Source organism: Dicentrarchus labrax, unplaced genomic scaffold (genome assembly GCF_905237075.1).
Source record: "Dicentrarchus labrax unplaced genomic scaffold, dlabrax2021, whole genome shotgun sequence".
Classification (NCBI taxonomy): domain Eukaryota; kingdom Metazoa; phylum Chordata; class Actinopteri; family Moronidae; genus Dicentrarchus; species Dicentrarchus labrax.
The window spans coordinates 17,754,559-17,778,269 of record NW_026136721.1 but is presented as its reverse complement, the minus strand read 5'-3'; the positions used below and the strand labels follow the sequence as shown (position 1 = coordinate 17,778,269).

Here is a 23,711-nt window from a genome sequence, read left to right as displayed (position 1 = left end):
GTCACTTGGCACAGTAAGATATTGAAGATGTGGGCATAGAGCGCCACCTAATGGTTGCGTAAGTACAATATGTTTCTAGAGTTAAACTGAGTGATGAGGGGACAGAGAGTGACAAGACACACAGTCAAGTTAACAGTGAATATTGCCCAACCTTTGGGTCAGACAGAGGCAGATTTGCCAGCAACATAGCTGATGATGTAACATTGAAAAGACACATTTCTGAAGTGGATTTTTTTTATTTCTGAAGGCCTGTCAGGCTGAGGCTGCAGTGAGCGCTGGCAAAACGATTTGTTCTGTTTTCAGATCTTTGACACTGAGCTGAAGGAACAGGAGAGAGAGGTGTGTTTCATCGACATCGCCTACGATGAGATCCCCGAGCGCTACTATAAAGAGTCTGAGGTGAGCATGTGTAGGCGTGAGTGTGTAGATGCTCATGCTTCTGGGAGTTAGCACCATCGGTGGGATGTATGTGTAGTGTGGAAATGCAGTAGTAAAACGTGTGATTTAGATAAACTGTATGATTTCAGTTCCTGTCATGTCATGGTCTCTTACTGGTTTTTTGTGTCTAAACTGTTTTATATCCAATATTTTCTTCTATCCCTATGGGGATCTTCACCGGGAAGACAATAATATACTTGATAATATTATTATTATCTGATACATTTGTTACTGAAGGCCAAACACTTGCTCTAATGCAAACGACAAACTCAGGCTCTGCACTTCTGAGTCTGTGAAGTATGAAAACTGGTAATTGTCTTCAGAGCGGTTTGAAAACAGATTGCCTCAGCTTTAATGAGCCTGGATAGAAATTCTCCAAGGAACAGAGGGGTTAATGCGAATGGTATTTAATACTGTCATTCTGTCATGCATCTAATTTCAGTCCGTCCCTTATGTCTCTCCACTGAGGTGCAGAAACAACGATGCCTGAAGGTTTGGGTTAATTATTGTAATATTAAACATGTGTGTGTGTTCATTCTCCCCCCCCCCCATTGCAGGACTTACGATATTTCAAGTCAGAGAAGACGTCACGGGGGATTCTTCAGGAGGGCTGGAGGGACACCCAGGATCCCATCATGTGCTCATACAAGCTGGTCACTGTCAAGTTCGAGGTGTGGGGTCTGCAGACCCGTGTGGAGCAGTTCGTACACAAGGTGAGAGGTCACCCATGGGATGAATGTGAGATCATTTTTCAGTTGATTGCAGCTGTGCATTGTCTGTGCTGCTCTGAATGTCTCAAATAATAGTTTTTTATATCTTGTTTAATGGAAAAAGACAATTTGTCCATAATAATAAAACATATTACCAAGTTGCATTCACAATCTATCACAACGTGTGACGAGTTCCACATTTGGGTCATCTTCACATCTTCTTTCACGTCACGTCACAGTTAATTACATGTTAATAGACAGTGTGCCTCTCTTTGCTGTTATTCTGAGTAGTTGGTTAAAGTACTTTACATGACAGTACAGCCTAAATCTCGAATATTTCGCTTTTAAACATAATAACATTGAATGAAAAGAAGATGTTGTGTGAGTAAATATTTTCTGACCATCAGTGTATTGTGTTACAGGTGGTTCGGGATGTGCTGCTGCTGGGACACAGACAGGCATTTGCTTGGGTCGATGAGTGGATTGGTAGGTCTATTAGCCATTTTTCTGTCTACACACTCCAGCTAATTGAAAGCTGCACACCAAGTTATAATGCATGCATTGGCTACATCATAGCATTTACCTTTCTTATGTAAATAAGAACAATTTTATTTTATTCATAGATGAAAGCCATCCCTTTTCAGTGTTGTGTATAGTGAATAATTGCTTTTGTGAAACATTAGGAATGTACATAATAATTAGTTGATAAGACCTTTATATTTTCCATATATGTGTTTGTATTTACAGCCCTTTTTGAAGTGTTATGTTTCTATAACTGATTATTCTTTGAAATGTTGTATGTCTTAGCTACTTTGATTTTAAAAATTACTATGTGATTATACTTTTTTTTTTTTTTTGCATGAAAAATCACTCCACCTGCATCTAACCCTGTCACTGCTAGTCCTGCTCATTTTCCTACAGCATGGATTCTCCCTTTTGGTATCACCACTAACACACAAATGACAAACACTGTACTGTCATGTGCAGAGATGGCCAGTGTTTGTTTCACGATCCACGATAAAAATAACTCTCAAACCACATTCTTTCATGTTTCATGTTAGAGAAATTCATATATATAAGTTAACTCGGAGTCATAGTACTGGTATAAGTGTTAAGTGTACTTAACTTACTTACTTAAGTGACATTTTTATGTTTAAACCAAATATAAAACGCAACAAGAAAAAAAAAAAAAAAGCCTATTTATGCACACCAAACCTGTGTATATGGGTATAAACCTTCCAACAAATTGGCTGCAATCACCTGAAGGAATAATTGGACATTTACATCAGGGAAGAATGATGCACTTACTGAAACATGAAAGCTGCCTCTGTCTGTTTCCCTGAGAGTCTGGCTGCACAAGAGGCAGCCCTGTTAGCAGCCATAAGTGGCTGCAACACATTTACTCACTATCAGCTGTTGAGCTTTTTCCATAGCTGCAGGGCATAAAGATAACAAGCCCATTATCTTTGCCATTAAACATAATCTTCTCCTATCCCCTCTATAACCTCTACCCCTTTTTTTAACCACAACTCCCTACAACGTGGATGCTTGAAATACTCCCTAAATCTTTTCACATGTTGAATGATTTTGTCTGGAGAATAAGTGAACCCTTCCAGGTGTTGCTTTCTTGCTCTCCAATGATCCAACCTCTTCTTTGGGTGTGGATTGTTCATGATTTTACCTGGTCTTGAAACATCCTTGACCTCATACTTCCTTTCCTCCCTTCTTCCTGGTGTGGCTCGGATTTGTCTTGCTGTCTCCTCTAAACTCTTTGGGTCATGGGAAGCTAGCACTTTCACCTATAAAGCTTTTAACTATAAAAAGCTGTAATCATTAAAAACGCTACACTCACACATGGAATGCACCTTTGCCACTTAACCCTCTCCTACCCAACCTGTCCGTCAACTGGAGTGCCCTTTATAGAGGACTTACCAACATTTCGACCTTGGTTCCACCCCTCCCCCTTCTTCCAGATATGACTTTGGATGATGTGCGGGATTACGAGAGACAAATGCATGAGAAAACCAACATTAAAGTCGTAAATTGCCATGAGCAGCAAGAACATTCCACAACAAACCCATCTTCACTGGATGACATAGAGATCCATGACAAAGCAAGCGTATGTGTCTTTTTCATTGATTCTTTACTCCATTGCCGTTCCTCTGTCTCATATTTGTACCATTGGTTTCTGTGAAAGGATGTTGTCACAGCTGCATATAACTGTCCACATACATCAAGTCATTCTGTTCTACATTGAGTTAAACAATGCATACACAAACTCTTGAATATATAATGAATATAATAATTTGAGTCTGCCAAAACTCCCCAAAGGTTTGAAAAGCTATCTAGAAAATATAAGGCAACATAAATGAACACTAGAAACATCTTGGTTATTAAAATAACAATATGAGCTGATAAAAAAAAAAAAAATGCTTTTACTATCTACTTTGCCTGTTCTTCCTCTCATTGGTCTTGATCTTTTTCCAATCCAGACATGACAATGGATGAGGTGAGAGAGTTTGAGCGCGCCATCCAGGAGGCCACCAACCAGAAGATTGGGATATTTCCCCCATCGATCTCAATCAGTGAGACATCCCTGTCCTCCTGTGCCCTCACCGGCCCTGCCAGCGCCCCCTCCACCCCCATGTGCACTGATGCGCCTGAGTCCCTCTCTGTCCCCAAGGACCGACCCCGTAAAAAGTCTGCTCCAGAAACCTTGACCCTTCCCGACCCTGCTCCAAGTGCCGTCCCCCAAGGCTCTGACCAGAACCCACTACCCATTTCAAACCACGTCCAGTCATCTACACCGCCCTCCTCCAACTCTGATCTTGCTGAGATGGATGAGCAGTAGAGGGACCTTGGGATGTCTTCCCCCACGCCTTGCTTTACTTATACCCCCAACCCCATTGTCTTAGTAGCCCAATGAGACTAGCCTAACCTCCAACACCAGTGCCCAGATGTTCTCTAGCCATATCCCACGATTTGCCATAATCCTGGACACACAACAATCACTCTAGAAGTCTTCATCAGTGTCACTAATACCATCCAGGCAGCTGTAGGCTCAGCCACCCTGATGTCGCTGACTTCCTCTTCTTGTGAGTCTAGCCAGCCACTTGTCTCATCTATTATAACAACCACCTGTGATGTCTAATCAAAACAAAGAGCATCAGTAATTATTTTTTTTGAGCGGCAGTTTCTTATGTTATATGAATAAATTAAGTTTCCTTAGTTATGTTTTCTTTAATCAGATGAGCTGATTGCTTTCAAGCTGTTGAACTATGAAGTAGTTGCCTTAGCACCACAGAGCCAGTGGTGACAATGTACGCAAATGAATGAATGATGAATATTATAATTTCTCAGCCTGTAAAATGGCTGTATGTATTAAATTACGAATGAAATCAATGACACAAACTAGAGTAGCACATTGGACATGATATGTTAGACACACACCAGAAAGACAGCCAAGTACCCTCATAATAGAACTGCTTAGCAACTGTTTCCTGAGCCATCCAAACTGGCCTGCGGATCAGATTGCACCCATCCTTTCCATCCCAAACTCCAATTATACAACAGATGCAAGATTAGTACAATCATAGAGAGTTTACACCTCAGGTCTCCCTGACTCTACCTGGCTCACACTCCAAAGGCAGGGATATTACTATTCCTTTCTCTCCCTGCTTATTGCCAAACAGCCACATTTTATACCTCCACAGACATTACAATACAGCAACTATTGTATGTACTATACAAGTCTACTTAACCCTTGGAATGTTTACACATCAGAAACCTTGGAGGATTTGCATATTAGCGGTAACGTTGTAGGTTAAGCTGTTGTTATATCTGCACTTGCTGTTTTAGCATGACAGTTTAACTTTAAAATTTAATTTGTTGAAGTTTATTACTGCATATATCTTACTCAAATTGACAGAGAGGTCAGTACAAAAAAACAAAAAAAAACTAAGTAAAATGTTGCCTGAAACTAATGCTGGACATCTCATGTGACATAAACGTGATCCAATTTTATCAAATCAACTCTTCACTTTAATGTCATATGTAGGAACAAGGCCATTTTGAGGAGTTCTTAAGCATTGACTGATCTTTGTGCACAGTGGAGGTAATGAAAACTCAAAGCTTGATTTGAGGAGAAGGGCACGTGCATCAAGCTGACTTGAGTATGTGCTTTGTTAGCTGCAGAGAATTTGCAGAAGTGCTTACACCTTTGCTTAGGCAGTGCTGGTTGGTAATACTGAGCCAGTGCTTTGGTGGGCATGGAAAATGATTTTGAAATGGGAACATCCTTTGCAGTGAGCCATCATTTCTGCTGGGCTTGTACTGCAAGTTACCATCTAAAACCCTAGAGGAGAAACAAATACATGAGGACAGCAAGTGATTCTTCGAACCCCCTTTTTTCATACAATATTATTCAAAGAGGGTTTTATATGCTGCATGGAATGTTCACAACATATATACAGTGAAGTATATATGTATATAGTGTAAATGAATGGATTGGTACAGTATATTTGGTGATGCAACTGTATGACAAAAAAGCGAATGCCAACTTTGGAAGCTCTGTACTAATTGTGCATAATAGAAAAAGCAGATATTGAGTGAAACGTAAGCATGCCCAGAGAATATAGGCCTACAAGCTCTTTCAACTCAGTGCCTCTGCATGCAACTATTGTATCATCGCCTACATGCGTGTGTAAACCAGAATCTGTTATACTTCATCTATAGAAACACAAAATTGAATTACATTTTTTTGTTGGTGCCTGTTTTCTATTTCAAATGTTGCATTTAACCAAGAATAAAAATGGGCTACAGCCCCATAATACAGTAGGTAAACTACAACATAATCAGATCAAATCAATCATATCAAACTACACCATCCGACTCAAGTGACAGGGCTAACTTGTTTTCATATTTTTTATTTATTATTAGTACACTTTTGTTCCCCTTTCATACCAATTACTTCTAACTTTACAGCGCAAATGCATTTTGCACTTTCCAGTCTTTGACACCTTATTTGACAATGAAGAAATTTGTTACATTAGAGTCTTGTTGGGTTTGTTGGACCAAAGTCCTAAAATACAGCATAGTGACTTTCGAAGATAGCAGGTCGAAGAGAGTCCTCAGTGGTCTTGCCATAAAATACTGTTAATATTATGTACAGTTTCTCACTTACTTTTGTTAAAACACAAAACAACTGTAGCTATTTATCTGTAACTGTAGCTTTTGCCTTTTTCTTTTTGAGGATAAACATGTTATCAGCCCTCCGTATTGATCTATTATGTATAGATTATACATTCTTACAACTCTGGTATTGACTATCTCTCTTGTCAGGAACACAGAGATCCAGGGATATGTTTGATCTGCCACAGGCTATTAAAAATAATGCAAAATATCCAGTTGTGTAACATAAAGCTCTGCTCTGTTTAAAAGAGTAACATATTAGGTATTGTAAATACTGTTGTCAATGACTAATATAGTAGGTTTCTTACATTGAATCTGTTCTAGGTTGCATCACTGATGTGACATGAATGTGCTCAAAAATTTCAAATGGTCAGAGAAGGATATTCTTTAGTGTTTGTGTGGTAAGAATGACATCTTCACAGACATGAATTAAAGGTTTGTTTTAAAGTAATGTGTATCTATGAAGTCATTGTCATCTATTGAAGATACTGAATTCAGTTAAGTTTACTCTTTTCAATGGAGTATCAAGATTCTTTATTGTAGTGGTGCACTTTTGACTCTCCAGTTGCTTTTGGTGACCCTGCAGGGCAAAATTATTTGTACAAGTTGTAAAACAAAATTAAGCATTTCTTTTTAGTGGGGTGGCTGTTTTGACGTTTAATTGCGATGTTAATTCAGAGGTGATGGGCTCTTCTGTTGTTTCTTTTTTTGTAGTAAACCTGCTGTACTTTGATTTTGTGGTTGCTGTATTGTTTGAAGGAAAATCTAAATTTGTTTATCATTATTTCTTTGGAGCAAGGACCAAGCTTTTCACTCCTCCTCCCCTCCTATTGATGCAGTTTGCATTCTGCCAGGATGTTGTGCTGTCTCCTGATAACTGAGACCTGTCTCACCAACCAGGATCAATGAGTTAGCTGTAGAACAGCACTGAGGGAGGCCAGGAACACCTTTGTGTACTTCACTCTGTTGGAGATCAGGTGTGCTTTGGGCTTATCCAGCTTTCTATTAATCCTGCTGTGTGAAACAGGCCCCAGAAGTGCCATTGGTGTTCGGCTGCTGGAAGTTGTTCTTAGTTCTTCCACTTTAACTATTATTGTATTTGTTATATTTTTACTGCTCTTTAAAGTTCATTTGGTTCTTTGTTGTAATTATTGTTTTACTTTTTCTGAAACAGAATAAACTTTACTAGCTATTGCAAACTTGTTGTTATTCATTCAGTGCATATTTCATTATGTATGTTTTGTCCATGAAAATCATACTATGTAGCTCACAAGTTGGTATCTGAGCCCTAGTGAACCATTCAAATTTGCACTTAAGTAAAGGTTAAAAGATTTGCAGAAACATGTACTTAAAGAACCAGTGTGTAGGATTTAGTGACATCTAGTGGTATGACTGCATATAGCAACCCCTTGACTCACCAAACACAAAGGAGAAACTTCCTTGGCTTCAAAAAAGTACAAAATTACAGAACACCAGATTGACTTGAGTAGACTTTTAGTAGATTTAGTACACTTATTCTAAGATGGAGCAACTACTGCTGTTGCCGTCAGTGTTACATAATTATTTCCTTCTCCACCAACATATCCAGATACTTTGAAGTTGTTGAAATACTCTCGGAAACGTAAGAAATTACAAACTTTAATTTAAGTAGACAACGCAGGTGAAAAGAAAGTCGATGCACTTATAGTTATGGAAAAAATATTGGTTATTAATTTATAAGAGTTGATTGAGGATTTTTCCACCAAATGTAATAATTGAGTTTTCTTAAAGCCAGAATCTCGCAGCCATTTCAGGCATTTCTACATGAGCTTACTACCTTAATTATGTCTTAAACAAGAAATCAAGAGGTACACAAGGTTGCACTTTTCCTTTTTCATATAAGTAATGGCAATTAAACTCAAACCCACTAGATGAAAAAGAAAGAAGATTTTTCTTAAAGGACACTTGATGCATGCGGTACCATTTACAGTGTCCATTTTTCTCTTTTACTTCCAAAGGAGAGAAACCACAACACTGATCCAGAGACAGTGTGACAGGGTCAAAGTGTGCCCTCCAGTGGATGTTGTCATAACTACAACTGCAGTTGTAGTTGTAGGGGCAGGTGTGGTAAGAATTCTAGCCTGTCCCAAACATGTCCCCACATTTCCCACTCTGTCCACAGCAGCCAGCTCTACATTCTGTGAACAGCAGGAGGCGCTGTAGGTAGCCACTGTAATGTTCTCGCCCCCGGCTCCAGCCACTGTGCTGGTATTGAGGGTACCGTTCCCTTGGCGGAGAGTGATGCTCTCAATGCCAGTTCCATTGATGCCATCGGTGAGATTAGTGATGAACTCCCACTGGGAGGAAGCACAGAGCGATGAAGAGACGGGACAGATACCGGATATATTGACAACCTCACACACTGGACCTGCCAAATCTGTCACCTGGAAAGAGAGTAGATTAAGACTGTGGTCTCATACAAAGAACAGAAACAAGACCTGGCTAGAAGCAGTTATTAGGAGTATTTTAACATCTGTAATCCTTGTAACAAACTTTGATAAAGAAGTGTGCAGTATATTCAATTAAAAACAGCAGTAATGTGGTCAAATCAAAGAAAAAAAAAAGTTAAGTAAAAGGTTTTTGTAATTCCAGGGAGGAGATTTACCACTGATGGAAGACAGAGGCTACAGCATCTCTCATTTGTACTCAGTATACCTTGTATATGACCATTATTATTAATGATTTGGAAAGGATGTATTAATGTAATGTCACTCAAAATTATTTTATCCCTAAAACCAAATCTACTGCTGACACTAGCCTTGATCCAGATTCTGGATGACCAATCCAGACATTTCAGTCACTGAGTGGCTCATAAAATGAGCTATGAAACAAACGTTGGCTTATCAAAAGATACCTTTTTTTGCCATCATGTTTCTGTTACTTTCACCTTCCTGATATTGTTTGTTGTTTTCCCACCACAAAAGTTGCTAGGAAAATTGACTACATTCTTGTGAGTTTTAATTTTCAAAATGTGTCCTATTACAAGGTTTATATTCTCAGTGACAGAAATTACTGGATATAATTAGAGATGTAGCAATGCAGAACAGACTTTTTTTTTTTTAAACGAAAACCCTCTTTACTTCATCCCTCATCCAGCTAAATATTTTTTTGTCTTACCTTGGCAACCACAGAAAACCTGAGGACAGCGTAGTTGATGTCAGTGGCAGCATTTTCTACCTCAATGGTAAGAGTCACATCTGTTCCTGATGCAACACTGGCCGGGGCCGTTAAGGTTACGGTGCCATTGGCTGTACCTCCTACCGCTATGACAGTGCTGGGTGAAGTGGTGGAATAACTCCGGTCGTTTTTGACTCGCACTGTCAAAATTCCAGTTTCGTCTGAGAATATTGTGAATGGGATGGAGATGGTGGAACCTGGTTCTATGTTGATGCTGTTGGCTTGGGCCTGGAAAAGTGGAGGGAGATACTTGAAAGCTGCAGTAAAACTGGAGTGATATGACAGGTTCTCCTTGATTTGGTCAATAATCTTCCTGCTGAATTTTGAATTAATTGCAGTTGTGAGACTAAATGGTTTGAACAGGTAAAAAGTGAGTTACCATTGTCCAGGTGTGATGATATAAAAGAGTGTATGAGCAGTAAAGAAACACTAATTCTGTTGAGTGGCCATGATCTTAAAATGTTGGACCAGATTGTAAGACTCTTTAGCTGTGTGATTTAAAGTGTCATCAATATGGAAATTAAAGTTCACAACTGAAATACTGTCTCAAGGGTAAAATTAACTTAACAAACAACACTCTCAAGCCACCCAAGTTTTGGTTGATTGAATGATCGATCAACTAAAACAACTAGACTTAGAATATATAGAAAACTTTATTTAAAGGTTTGTTTTAAAGTAATCTTGCAATTATGATCTGAAACTGGGAAAAAGACCTAGCTGTTACCACTAATATCTCCTATTGGAAACAGATATGCAAGAAAAAAAAAGTCAATGTCCTCAAATACTAAAATACAAGTCATTCAGTATAAAATCCTGCACAGAATACATTATGCTCAACAGAAAATGTTGAGAATGTGATTAACAGACAATATTTGCACACACTGCACACAAAACACCACGAATGACCACTTTAATGCCACCTGGCTCGGCCCACCCATTCAACTGTTACTCAAAAATGATCCTCCATTTTGGGTCTCCGAACTCTCTTAGTTGAACCACCACTCAGCAATGAACAGCCAACTTAGATTGCCTTAACAATCGCCAAAAAAACCATTCTGCTCAACTGGAAAAACAGATACAACCTTTCACCATCCCAGAGGCTTCAGTTACTGTATAAACACATAGAAATGGAAGGACTTAAAGCAATAACAAAAAACCAAGCTGACCAATTTAACCAATTTAAGTCTTTGGGCCCCATTAACTTCACCACACAGTTCTGTAGACATTCCAGTATAAATATGCAGTAGACTCACAGTCCCGACTGATGATGGTGGTGGGGGGGACCTGACCTGCTAGCAGGCCAGCAACCTCCCACGGGTCTGGGAGCAGCCTAAAGTAGGACAGCAGCAACGATAGTTAGGACGGAGGAGGGGGAAAAAAACAAACAAACAAAAAAAAAAACAGCTGCCCTAAATCCGCCCTGGCGCTTCCTCGTCCCCGGGGCACGGCATGGCTGTGCATGTAGATGCTGCAGCCAGTAGCTCCTTCAGACCTGCTACAGTTTTGTTGTATGTGTATATATATTGTCATATTGTATAGGCTACCACTTCTCCTCCTGTGTATCCATGTTTATGTCGAAAGCTTTCAATTGCCTTATTATTGACTAATTCTTGTGTGTGAAAACCTACTAGACAATAAACTGATTTCTGAATCTTCAGTTGAAAAAAAAAGAGTCACCAGCAATTATGCATTTTGCAAAATCAAGAACAACGGAAGGTAGAAGTTCCGAAAATGCGAGCATGGAGGATCACAAATATACAAATATGATTTGCCTGGGCAGCAGTAATGTATAAATCTGCCACTTTTAGCACTGGAATCTGCATAGCAACAGGCCTTAAGGGGTTGGGGCTTAAAGAATGGACCAGCACAAATCCGAAATTTCATAAAAAAGACATTTCCATCCTTCCCAAACAAACTTCTGGTTTCTCCAATGGACACACTGTTTTTGCTTGACCCACAGACTAAAAGATTTCTAAGATCCATGATGATTTGACACAAATGGACTGCAAAATCACACTGGATCATCTAAGAGAGGCCTGGATGGAGGATATAAGAGTGGAAATCACAGAGAGTCAATGGAAAAAAGCCCAAGAATTTGTCCACTCCTCTTCTGTATGTGCCAGACATGGACTGATACAATTCAAAATTCTACACAGACTACATTTATCTGTACAAAAATCTGTGGCCACAACAGTTTTGTCAAATAACCAATATAATATGATTCGTTACGTGACACTATTGGCACGAAGGTTGATATTACTGAATTGGAAAGAGAAAAACCCACCGGCCCATCCAACATTACTGAAAGAAGTGATGAAATTTCAGGCAATATGGCAACCCTTTATAGACCATTTTGAGAAGACAAAACTGTGACTGATAGTCACATAACTAGTGGCATCCCTTTTTTCTTTTCCTCTCCCTTTTTCATGCGGCATCCTGTAATTTGTTACACCCCTGTGTTGTAACTATTGTCATATTTCCGATCCACCTCAATCTAAAAATGTCCCATTTTTAGGGGTGATTACTGATGGGTGTTGGCAGGATGAAGAAAAGAAGACCCTTTTTATGTTAAATATAACATGAACAATTCAACTGTGAATCTGTGGTCGTTTTTATTGGTGGGCATTTGACAGCTATCATTAACTTTACTAATGTTCAAGCAAAGTGAAGCTCTGCTTCGCTGAGACAGAAAACGGAAGGTGGTTGTGCTCACAGAAACAGAGAGTCTGGAGGTCTTGATCTGTGTGGAGGCCTGTCTCTGGAAGCTGCTTGGTTTTGACCTGGAGGTAGAGCTGCTGTCCTCACCTTGAAGGTAAACCACAAAATCACCTCCTGGGACTCCACTGAATCTTACCAGGTAGTTACCACCTCCCAGTGACTGTGGAGGACAGAAAAAATGACTCATTACTCATCCCACATTCTCCAATAAATCAATAACCCTAGCCAGAGAGGCTAGAGTGTGACTAATGTTATTCATATTTAATCATTGCCTCCTATTTGCTTTTCATACAATATTGTAAAATGTGTTTCTCCTGCAGGTCTACCTAGTGATTTAGAAAAAAAAAACATGTAAGTTTTTAATTTCATTGCATCTATAAATCATGCAAAGTTTCAGTTTATTTGCTACATTACACACAGCTAGTGGTTCCCATTTATTTTAATATTAAAATCAACTTTAAGAGAGAGGTACTAATTTAATCTTTCTTTCTTTCTTTCTTTCTTTCTTTCTTTCTTTCTTTCTTTCTTTCTTGAAGATGGCAAAATCAGTTGTCATTGCCATAATGTAAAGTACAGTATACACACTTATACACTAAAACATGCAAAACCATGTATAGTCTTTTCAGTTTCACAAGTGCAATGTGTGACATGCCTGCAATGATCCGTTGATCTCTGTTGACCCTGAGCTTTCCAACAGAGTGACCTCTGTGACCGTTGCCGTGTCACTTCCTGTCAGAGTGACCAAAAGGGTGACATTACCACCTGAAAGTTGTGGCAAGAGAAAAAAGGAAAATAAGTGCAACTGTAAACATGATGAACAAAAATGCAGAAGTTTGAGAAGTTCTATAATAAAGGTTGATTATTGGACTTTTATTTAATGGGAAGATGTTGTTGGCGATAATGAGGAAGAATGCTTTGGCATTACATAATGTTTTATAAGTAACAATGAAAATGCTCAGACCTGTAGTAGGACGTCCTTCCTTAAGACTGAAGCCACCCTGACCTCCCTCATGAGCTTCCACAAGGTTGTAGACGAAGTTCAGTGAACTTTGACCTGATGTACACACACAGAGAAAAGAGATCAACAAAGATTTCTAAAACATCCCATCTTCTCACTTTGAATTGATCAAACTACTGACCTGTGACTTTAACAGAGTAGGGATCATTAGAATCAACATAAATTTCCCATAGTCCTGTTTGATTGCCAATGTTAAGGCTTAACCGGCGTAGGTTTCCCACCGTGGTGAAAGATGCCAGAGGACCACTGGGCTGACTTGAACTCTGAGATTCACCTGGAAGAGGGGGAATCATAGTTCATGCTGTAATATTTATTATGTTTAAGGGTCAGCTCACCCAAATTATAATATTAAGAATAAATCAATTTCCTTTCATACACTTTAGTGGTTTTTAGCCATCTAAGTTTGTTATGTTATCTGTACAGATTTTAAAATAACTGTCCTGCCCCATCCAGTTTAGATTTATATGGTCTTGCGATACTTGACATTGGAGGTCTACCAGTCGTCTGAGGATTTGCAAAAGAGTTGCTTGAGTGAAACAATACTATCACCCCATTCTCCACCCCAACAGAACTGGAGATATAGCAAATCGCTTTGTAACACCGAAAGAGCTTTTAAAAATATAGTTTTTCCTTTTTTTTAAAAAAACTACCCAGTTTTAACAACCAAAGCCAGGATAGAGTCCTCGTGTCTGCTGAAGAGTTTCGACACTTGCTTGTGAGTCTAGGAACAGACACTGATGCGTAATTTGCCCCGCTCCTGAGTCATTAATCTTGTTGTTCCAGGCAATTTAAAAATTGTCAAATTATAAGTTGGTCTTTTTTACCAGTGGGATCACAATATTCATAATGTATTATCTATTAATACCAATATTATTACATTATTGCTAGATAATAACATGATTTTTCGACAGTTTCAAACTACTAAAATAGGTCATTTTTTAATGCTGTAACAGAGGAATTTGGAATTTATTAAATTGCTACACAACAAAAACCTAAAGACAATACTGTTTTGCCAGAAAAAACAAACGTAAAGGTGTTTCTCACAGTTGATGGATGAAATAAAAAAGAAATTAAAAACATCACTTCTAAAAAGCTAAAAAGTAAACTGATACTGAAACAGGGAGGAGATGCAAATGTCTGTGATACACTGGCAGTAAAAACAATCCCACTTGTGTCTGGACCTGTAGAGCTGATGAGTCTGAAGGTAAGGGGTGAGGTTCCTGTGATGTAAATGATCATGTTGCTTACTGATGCATCAACAACAAAATTAAAATGATCAGGCCTTCCAGGATTCATCACTGCCTGGAAAACTGTCACCTGGAAGATAAATGAACAGTAATGGCTGTGAGAGAGGAATCAATGTGGCAGGACGTTATCTGTGTGAAAGAGTTGTGCTAAAACACAGTAATACATAATTTGCAAATGAGTTATACCCTCTTCAGTCAGCTCTTCATTTTCTTGTTCAGTGTCTTACCACAGCACTGGCTGATGAATCCTCTATAACAGCCGTAACCAAAGAGAGGTCTGACTTGGTGACCTCAATGGCCAGACCCCCAGAAGCTTGGGCTAGGTCACGGTACAGCTGGGCAGTTGATAGGCTACGTGATGTACGACTGCTGCGACGCCGTCGTCTTAAAAAGACGTTTGTCAACATGAAAGTGACCTAAAAGTATTAGGATAGGTGAAAAATGTGTGCACTACAGCCTATACAGTGCAATAAGATGTTGACAAATGAATTACACTATTGACAAACAAAGCAAAAACTGGGTTCACGTTCAGAATAACTCATTTTCTATCTAGTTTGATAAGTTACAACATAATACTGTTGCCAGTGTACCACTCATTGTATTAATTCGAAGTTAATATGAAGTTTATATAGATTCTGGACGTTGATTAATTCAAGTGTTTTTAGAACAATCTATTGAGCACTGCAGATGTTGGTCTGGATGTTCTGCAGCATTTTTTCAGAAGCTAAGTGGTCAAATAGTCATCTTGTCTTCCTAATGAATGTGTTTCAGTTGTTGCCAGCATGTGTTTACATAAGCGGACACTTTATTGTTTCTTTATGGGCTGCCTAACGTCTGAAGTGGTAATGGTAAAAACTCGACTCATACACAGAGTTACCTTAGACTTGGTGCTCTCTATGAGGGCAGTGACGGTGCTTTTCAGATTGAAATCTTTTGCCAAAGCGTCAGTGAAGACGAAGATCTCAGAGGAGGGCGGAGCTGACGTCAGTGCAAGCTTTCAGTCATATACAAGACAGGACAAACTGTTATTGATTTTGTCTGTTGGACTGAAAAATCTGGTGAGCAATAATTCAGTTATTCTTCATGGAGTCATATGGTGACAACATATCATCTTGGTGTTTTTGTTTTACAAAACTCTGTAGTCTGAATTAATGACTCCAAGAAAACAACTTAAATACTAAACATAGTTGTTACTTAGTCATTCAAACACAACCACACAATAACACACACACACCTGCAGTCCAGACAAACACATCTCTGGAAAGTCCCCACCTCCACTTGCAGTGAGCTTGTTGATGCTGTCTTTGAAGATGTCTGCATTGGTTGTCCTTATCACAGGTCCAAAATCTAGATAGCAGATAAAGTATTAGATATAGAGCATGCGGTTCTCACTTTTTAACTTTCACTGTAAAATTAACCATACCTTATTTGGTAGCTACCATAGAAAACATATGTAAAATTCTATGTTACCTACCCGGGTCATTGAAAGGTACCAATATGTAGGCGGAGGGTTCCTGTGGTGTTCCTCTCTTACTGTCAATGATGTGAAAGGAAACTCTCTTAGCCTCAGCTATGTCATCGCTCATACTGCCTGTGGTATCGATGACAAAACACAGCACAGAGGACTGGGAGAGGCCCATCAATCTATGGGAACACAAGAGAGCCAAACATAATTAGACTACTGTTATTATCTGGATTATCCTGCTAGGAGCACCACCGTCAATGAACAGTGATAACTGACTGAAGGCAAAGTGTGCTAGCATGACAAAGTAAATCTCACATTTTTGGCATATTTGGTACATGTTATTATTACATGAAATTTGTTTTGGGGGGACCATATTACAGTTGAAATTAGTGAAGAGATTTATCAACATGTAAATCCAGGCTTCCAGAGCTCTGGATACTGTTGCATGGCCAAATCAGTAGATAGCATGCTCTTAATCTTGACTTTAAATTGGTGTTAAAGCTCCTCTGTGCATCCAATGTATGGGCACACAAAATGGCAGATGGGCCATACCGCAGGAAGTTCTTGTCTCTGACAGCTACTCTGATGTCCTCCAGTAGCTCTATAGTGGCATCCACTGCCAGCTTAGCTGCACTGCTGTGAAGTAAGCCATGAACTGACTCAACTGTATCCTTATTGATGCCCCCCACTGGGTCCTTTTTGCTTGTCAGATCAGATGATCCACCGTGGCTACATTTACCTTAGAGCAGAAATAGAGCAGAAATAGAGCAGAGGAGAGTTTTTTAGGTGGGAGAATACATCTTTTGATTGCAAAAGTACAAGTCCAAAGCTCATTTGTATTTATTGCTTTAAGGGGCTTAAATTAACCTGACTACTTCTAGCCTACTTCAGTTAAATAGTGGTTTAGTTTTAACTTTCTAGTAGACATTTTGTCATTGATAAACTGATAAATATTGTAGGCTGCTTTGGTTATAGCAGCTAGTCAGCTAGCTAACCACTGAAGAACCTTTAAACAAAAGACTAACCATGGCATGAGTTTGCATACTAAACACAGTTTAAGTTACCTGCAGGCTTGGCTGGAGAGAAGGTGTTGAAGTACCCGGAAGTGAGAACCCCCTTCCGCAGCACTTCAGTCAGAATATTAAAAACACAAATATCTTCTGTGCAGCTAATACAGGTAGGAGTATCTGGGCCTGGAGCAAATTAAGACAGAAGTTAATATAACAGTAACCTACAATAAGACAAAAATCTATAATAAAGCAAGATAACTTGAGATAGGATATCATAACATAACATATTTGAAGGGTTTGGATTCAGAACAGTTGTTTTCTTAATGTCCTGTTGCTAATCCATGTTCCTTCTTACTCTGTCGACCAAATTGTTGCTAAACTATAAACTCTAACCACAGCAGAATCCTACCTGCCAAGTTCTCCAGAGGTTGATCTGATCTGATCAGAGTGCTGTAAGGAGTGAATTTATCCAGCTCCAACCAGTTGCTGTGGCTGTAGAAGTCCTTAAAATACAGAATATGTAGAATTATTTGCAAAACCATTATTACCTCTTTCCTCCAAAATGTTACCACCAACAAACAGAAATAAATAAATAAGAATAACCTGTAGGGTATGACAAACTTGTCCAAGAGTCTGCCTCCCTGCATCAAAGTTCTCCAGCTTCACATTAGCTTTCACAGAAGACATACCTGAACAGAAGAAAACATAGCAAGTGTGCTTAATTTCTCTCTTTATTTTTGTGTCTCTTATTTCCCTTATTTAATTTCTATTTATATGGGTTTTTATAAGCATTTAGGGCCAAAGCGAGTTAAAGTGTCAGGCACAGTTTTAACCATAGACTATTGGATGAACTAATGATGTATCCTAATGACTTTGGTGATCCCAGATATTCCTTTGGTGCCAATATGAGGTCGGCAACTATTGGATATTTGGTTACCCCTTTATTTTAGAGCTGGAAATGACAAATTACTTGATAAATCGATTCCCTTTGATCAGTTCAATTCAAAGATTTTTTTCACCGTTCAAATGCACTTCAGTACATTATCTACTATATAAACAAATTCAGTCTGTTGTTAGTCCACACTGTGGTTTTCATTGTATTTTAATAGGCTTTTAATGAGGAAGTATATGTACTCTGAATCACAGCTGAACTGGTAACAGTTTCACCAATGTTGGGTAGTGACGCATTATTAGTAATAGTATTACAGTAAGTAAGTAATAGAGTAATATTATTATTCTCCCCAGTAATGAGTAGTGTAACAAACTACTAATAACATTTCAATAATACTATTACAGTTACCCACCCAAAAAATAGCTAGTTACAACCTCTGTTGTCACCCCCCTTCTAATTTGCAATCCAATCACATCCCCAAATCCACAAAATAACTAGCACTGCACAGGAAACTCTGCGGGATCTTTACAACTGTTACACAAAAAAGCACAATCCATTGTGTCTAATTGTTCCCATCCTTTACAACAGTTTCACTTTCTGCTATGGGCCTTCCTTACATCCACAGCTAAAACCAATAGATTCCTATACCTCTGCCATCTCCCTCCTAAACTCTAGGAGGAAGTTAGTTATTTGCATGATGTTTTAATTTATAGTTTTTTTCAAATCTTTTTAATTGAGGGAGTATTTTTACTGTGTATTTCGTGTTTCTTGGTCTTAGTGTTGTATTTATGTGCCCTGTGTTTTAAGTGTGCTAAGTATACGCATCCCACTGCTGCAAAACCAATTGCCCCACTGGGGACAAATAAAGTTATTGACTGATATGTCATTTTGGGGTATTTGCTTGAGTGATGCTGTTGTTCTTCTTGGGAGCAATCTCTAACAAGTTGATCGCTATGGAAAATAGGATTCAGTCAGTAAATGGGCTTGAGATTGTGTTTTGTTTTGTGTCATGGACGACTTATAGGAACACAACAGTGTACAGCACCTTCTGTGATGATTTTCCGTCCTTCTTGGAAGGTCTCATCATGAAAATGGTACTCCATTACCAGTTTCAATGAGGAATCCACCTTCGCGTTGCTGTAGCAGATATCATCAATGGCAGATTGGAACATGTCGGTGGACAGGGCAAACGTGGAGGTGGGTGTGGAAAAGCAAGCCCTTTGAACCTTGCTAACTGACAAGTATTCATCAATCTGGAGGCACACAAATGCCAAATAGTTGACAACATAATGGGAAAATATAATAATAATACTACTCATAATAATAATAATACTAATAATAATAATAATAATAATAATAATAAGGATTAATGCCAAATAATTGACAACATAATGGGAAATTATTATTATTATTAGTAGTAGTAGTAGTAGTAGTAGTAGTAGACCTGGCTTATTCAGTCTTTGTATTTAATACGGTTTCATTTGACAATTAAACGTTAGACATATGAGAGCTGACGCATATACATCAAAGTAAGACATGAGACGTTGTAAGATAGATGCCAGACCTCAGGAAGAGGCCGGGAATTTCCATAATGAAATATGATCAAAACAAAAAAATATCTAAAACATGATTAATTACATTCAGGCTGAAGTCCCGTCCCTCAGAGGCAGCAATGTCTCTGCAGACCTCAGCTGTCTTTCTGAGGATCGCCTTTTGGGTGATGTCACGGTGAGTGGAGGATTTCCCATTAAATGAGAAGAGTGGTTGGAAGCTGTGAATGAGGCCTAGCAGGGAGAGGACCACTGTAACTAGGAGCATGACTCTCTGTCTGGAAGCCATAATGGGGTAAGGAGCTGTAATGGAGCCAAGGGGAAGAAGAGTGAAGTCAAAAAAAGAAAAAATCTGGAAGGACTCCTCTTCTACTTATTTTCAACCATTTCCTTCAACAGTTTATGACCCGACAAAGCAATGTTATTCAATCAGTGTTTTCTGTTTTATTTTGTAATACTCACCTCTCATCAACTTCACTTCCTGCCTTTGTGTGTTTCAAACCAGTTTTGATTGTCTGCCCTGCCCGGATTAGTTTCACTTGTCTAGTTATCCTCCCCTCAGTAGTGTATTTAGTCTGTGTGTTCCTTTGTCTTAGTTTCGTCTTAGTCTGTGAGTCAAGCGTTCCATCCGTTTCCCCAGTGTTTACCAGTGTTTTTGTACTTCTACTTTGTTTTTTGGATTTTCCTGTAAGCCTTTTTGTATCTTGTCACTTTCTTTAAATCATTATATGGCACTGGGTCAGCATCTTGAATCTGCTTTTGGGTCCAGCCTCTTGCATTCCTAGTTACCCTGCTGACATTTGTAACAAGATGATATAATCTGGCACATTAAATCCCCCCTCCAGTGTCATTGTGTTCAATTCTATTTGTAATTGTCCGCATTAAATAAACAGAGTAACATGTTAGGGTAATCTGATCACTCTAACTTCCACAGTAGGTTGCTGGAAACAGATACACAGTCGTCAAACACAAAGATACAGCAGCTGACTGCTCTTACACCTATGTTTTTCAGCTGGGAGCTACTCCTCCCTTTACTTGTGGGTGAATAGCATCCATCAACAGTACATTCAAAAATCTACTATTTAGTATTAATTGCATCTGCTTTGAGTATACTTTGTTTCTTAATACTGAAAATGTTCATATATTAGGTATGACGTGGTGGCAGTAAGCTTTCTATCCCCCGGTTATATTAGGCTATAACTTGGGTAAACCATGTTTAATTTGTTGTATGTTATTTAGAAATAATACATTTACATTATGTTTACAAATACATTTTTAGGAATTTAAAAAAACAAAAAAAACAAAACCTAAACATCAGAAATTAATATTTGACTGTAGTCTCAAAAACAGTAGCTTACATATTTATGGAAAAAAATATATATATACACGCCAACACTACCACAAATACTTATAACACTAATGCAACTAGAAGTAATAAAGCAATCAAGATATATACAAAGTTAAACATTATGAAAAAGATTATTGCTAATACAATAATAAATGCACAAAAGACGCAAATGTTTGCACATGCTTACCTTTGAGTGCTCTGCTCTTTGCAGCTCAGCCTTATTCAGATTGTAACACTGCTTGAGTGTTTCTGTCAGTCTTTGATGTTTACACAGGATCACTGTGTGTAGACCTATGTTTCCCGAGTAACAGTATCTCAATCCTTTAGGTGTGTTTGGTTGTCTGATTATACACAGCACTGACTGATGAAGTGAATAACACTGATTATCTGGCATAGCACCTGTCAGTGGGTGGGATCTATTAGGCAGCAAGTAAACATTTTGTCCTCAAAGTTAATGTGTTAGAAGCAGGAAAAATGGTTGTGATAGTTAGGTGACAGAGCATCTCCAAAACTGCAGCTCTTGTGGGGTGTTCCCAGTCTGCAGTGGTCAGTACCTATCAAAAGTGGTCCAAGGAAGAAAAAGTGGTGAACCGGAGACAGGGTCATGGGTGGTCAAGGCTCATTAATGCATGTTGGGAGTGAAGGCTTGCCCATGTGGTCCGATCCAACAGACGAGCTACTGTAGCTCAAACTGCTGAAAAAGTTAATGCTGGTTCTGATAGAAAGGTGTCAGAACACACAGTGCAGTGGGTTGGCTGTGGTGCAGAGGCAGAGCGTGTTGTCCCTTAAGTGGGAGGTTGTTGGTTCAATCCCCGGCTCCTGGTGCCACATGTCAAAGTATCCTTGAGCAAAATACTGAACCCCCAGTTGCTCCCGATGCCATGCATCGGTGTGTGAATGTGTATGAATGCATTATTTTCTGTTCGATGGGCTTTGCCGTGAATGTGTGTGAAAGGGTGCGTGTAGTGTAAAAGCGCTTTGAGTGGTCGGAACACTAGAAAGGCGCTATACAAGTACAGGTCCATTTACCATCACAGTTTGTTGATATGAGGCTGCATAACATTATGACCACCAGGGTGCCCAGCTGGTTATAATGTTATGGCTGATCAGTGTATATCATTATGCTAATGTGGGTTGTTCAGGGAAAGACAGTTCTAAAGAAAGGACAATACTATTCATGTTATGTGTTCAGTAATATTATTAAAGCAATTAGAAATGACTTGGCTGTCTTGTTCAGGTCTGGTGGTGGAGCAGTCAACCTCAGGACTGAGGACACAATGTTCTCACCAATAATAAAAAAATGGTTGTCCACATTGGATAGAGCTGAAAAATGAATAAAATAATAAAAGCATCATCACAGTAAGCTGTATATATTTATTGAAATCACAGGTTTACATCCAACATTTTGATAATGTATTTTAAGCCGGTGTCTCGAAGCTGTTCCTTTATCAGGTTAAAAGCAGCTTTTGCACTAGGTCCATGCTGATGTCTCGGTAAAAGCATACAATCATGGCTTGTGGGGGCCCGTTTGGCAGCGGAGGTCTGAGGGTACAATGAGCATGGTCAACTTCTGGTTTGGAAGGGAAGCTGTCCTTCCTGAAGACCTTGACTGGGAAGATTCCATGAAACAGGTAGGGAGACTAAGGCTCTTGCTCTTTGCACTTGGTTGCCAAGCTGCTCCAAGACCCTAGACCCTAGAGCTGGATGGAATACCAACACTTGACCGAGCACATCACAGTCTACAGTCAGAGCCGGCAAGGGGACACCAGCGCCGGGCTTTCATTGTAAAGTTTCATTACTACCAAGAGAAACTTGGTAGAGATTTTGTGGAGAGCAGCGAAGATGAGCCCATTGACCTATAACAGTGATACAATTATAATATTTCCAAACCTGCAGCCCACAACTGTGAAACGCAGAGCCACTTTCAGAGAAGTGAAGGACCTTTTGCACTGCTGCCAGAACGTCAAATTCGGAATGCACTATCCAGCAATACTGAAGATCTCTTCTTCTCAGGGATAAAAAACATTCACAGACTCAGGTAGGGGTCAATCGATGGGGTAGGGGTCGAGGGATGGGGTTAGGGGTCCAGGGATGAGGGATGAGGGGATGAAGAGTTGAGGGATAAAGGGAAGAAGGGTTGAGAGATGAAGGGTTGAAGGTTGAAGAATGAAGGGGTATTGGAAGGAAGGGTGAGGGATCAACGGATGGAAGAAAGGTGGGTTTGTTGGCAGATGGATAAATGGACGGAAGGGTTCGGTGAGATGGTACGAAGGAACTGAGGTTGTGAGGCTCTCAGTGGGGGAGCCGTCTCTTCGTATCTTTAGTATAGAGCCCAAGTGGTGCCTGTATTTGGATAAGAGAGACAGGGGAAAAAAGACGGAGGGAGTGAACGGATAAGGTGTGCTTAAGTGATGATTTCAACTGTGTCCTCGATCTAAATTAGGACAGATCGAGGACTAGACAGTTATCTTTCTAAATCTGCTACAGTTCTTAATTAATTTCTCCAAACATACAACATGTAAGTTCCATACGTATAACTGACCCTGTCTCCAAACACTACTCTTTCTTCTCACCAGTACATTCGTACTCCAGGATTGACTACTTCCTGCTGGACAACTCACTTATCCAATCAGTATCTTTCTGTAAATATCATGCTCTTATTCTTATATCAGATCACTCTCCTGTGCAAATGGATATCTCCCTCCCAGATTGTCACGTACCTCAGCAAATGTGGAGATTCGACCCCTCCATGCTGTCAAAGACTTATCTTTTAGCACAGATTGATCTCTTTCTAGAAGTTATGATACCCCAGATAAGTCCACAATCCCGGACCAAGGCATTCTGACGAGGTCAAATAATTTCATATACGGCATATAAAAACAAAAAGCACTTTGAGAACTGACCAGGCT

The 23,711-nt window shown here is 39.3% G+C and overlaps 2 protein-coding genes across 3 annotated transcripts in view; one reads left to right on the top strand and one right to left on the bottom strand.

The window, feature by feature from the left end:
- LOC127355128 (cytoplasmic phosphatidylinositol transfer protein 1) overlaps positions 1 to 7,537 on the top strand; it is a 72,077-nt gene extending 64,540 nt beyond the window's left edge. The window contains exons 6-9 of the mRNA XM_051385631.1: positions 304 to 399; positions 996 to 1,151; positions 1,571 to 1,634; positions 3,641 to 7,537. Coding sequence (XP_051241591.1) covers positions 304 to 399; positions 996 to 1,151; positions 1,571 to 1,634; positions 3,641 to 3,999 — 675 coding nt within the window. The 3' untranslated portion in view covers positions 4,000 to 7,537. The remainder of the gene's footprint in view (positions 1 to 303; positions 400 to 995; positions 1,152 to 1,570; positions 1,635 to 3,640) is intronic.
- Positions 7,538 to 7,815: 278 nt separating this feature from the next.
- Positions 7,816 to 21,177, bottom strand: LOC127355115 (von Willebrand factor A domain-containing protein 7). Of its 2 annotated transcripts, none has more exons than XM_051385611.1 (18): positions 20,990 to 21,177; positions 19,543 to 19,757; positions 18,950 to 19,157; positions 17,616 to 17,701; positions 17,422 to 17,515; positions 17,067 to 17,195; positions 16,555 to 16,741; positions 16,012 to 16,181; positions 15,772 to 15,884; positions 15,415 to 15,531; positions 14,765 to 14,953; positions 14,460 to 14,607; positions 13,412 to 13,564; positions 13,234 to 13,326; positions 12,925 to 13,034; positions 12,268 to 12,432; positions 9,495 to 9,782; positions 7,816 to 8,761 (listed from the first exon to the last, which is right to left on the bottom strand). In XM_051385611.1, exons 2-18 carry the CDS (start codon positions 19,741 to 19,743, stop codon positions 8,324 to 8,326), a joined length of 2,889 nt encoding a protein of 962 aa, XP_051241571.1. In that variant the 5' UTR covers positions 19,744 to 19,757; positions 20,990 to 21,177; the 3' UTR covers positions 7,816 to 8,323. The 2 variants fall into 2 exon arrangements, with proteins under 2 accessions (XP_051241571.1, XP_051241572.1); XM_051385612.1 differs by having other exon boundaries at positions 14,472 to 14,607; positions 20,990 to 21,176.
- Between the last annotated feature and the right edge of the window lie 2,534 nt (positions 21,178 to 23,711).

Coding starts and splice junctions, on each gene's coding strand:
- LOC127355115 (XM_051385611.1), bottom strand. CDS start 19,743: ATGGCTTCCAGACAGAGAGTCATGCTCCTAGTTACAGTGGTCCTCTCC. Junction 19,158..19,542: donor GACGGGACTTCAGCCTGAAT/GTAATTAATCAT, acceptor GTGTGCCTCCAG/ATTGATGAATACTTGTCAGT. Junction 14,954..15,414: donor TAGAGAGCACCAAGTCTAAG/GTAACTCTGTGT, acceptor TAATACTTTTAG/GTCACTTTCATGTTGACAAA.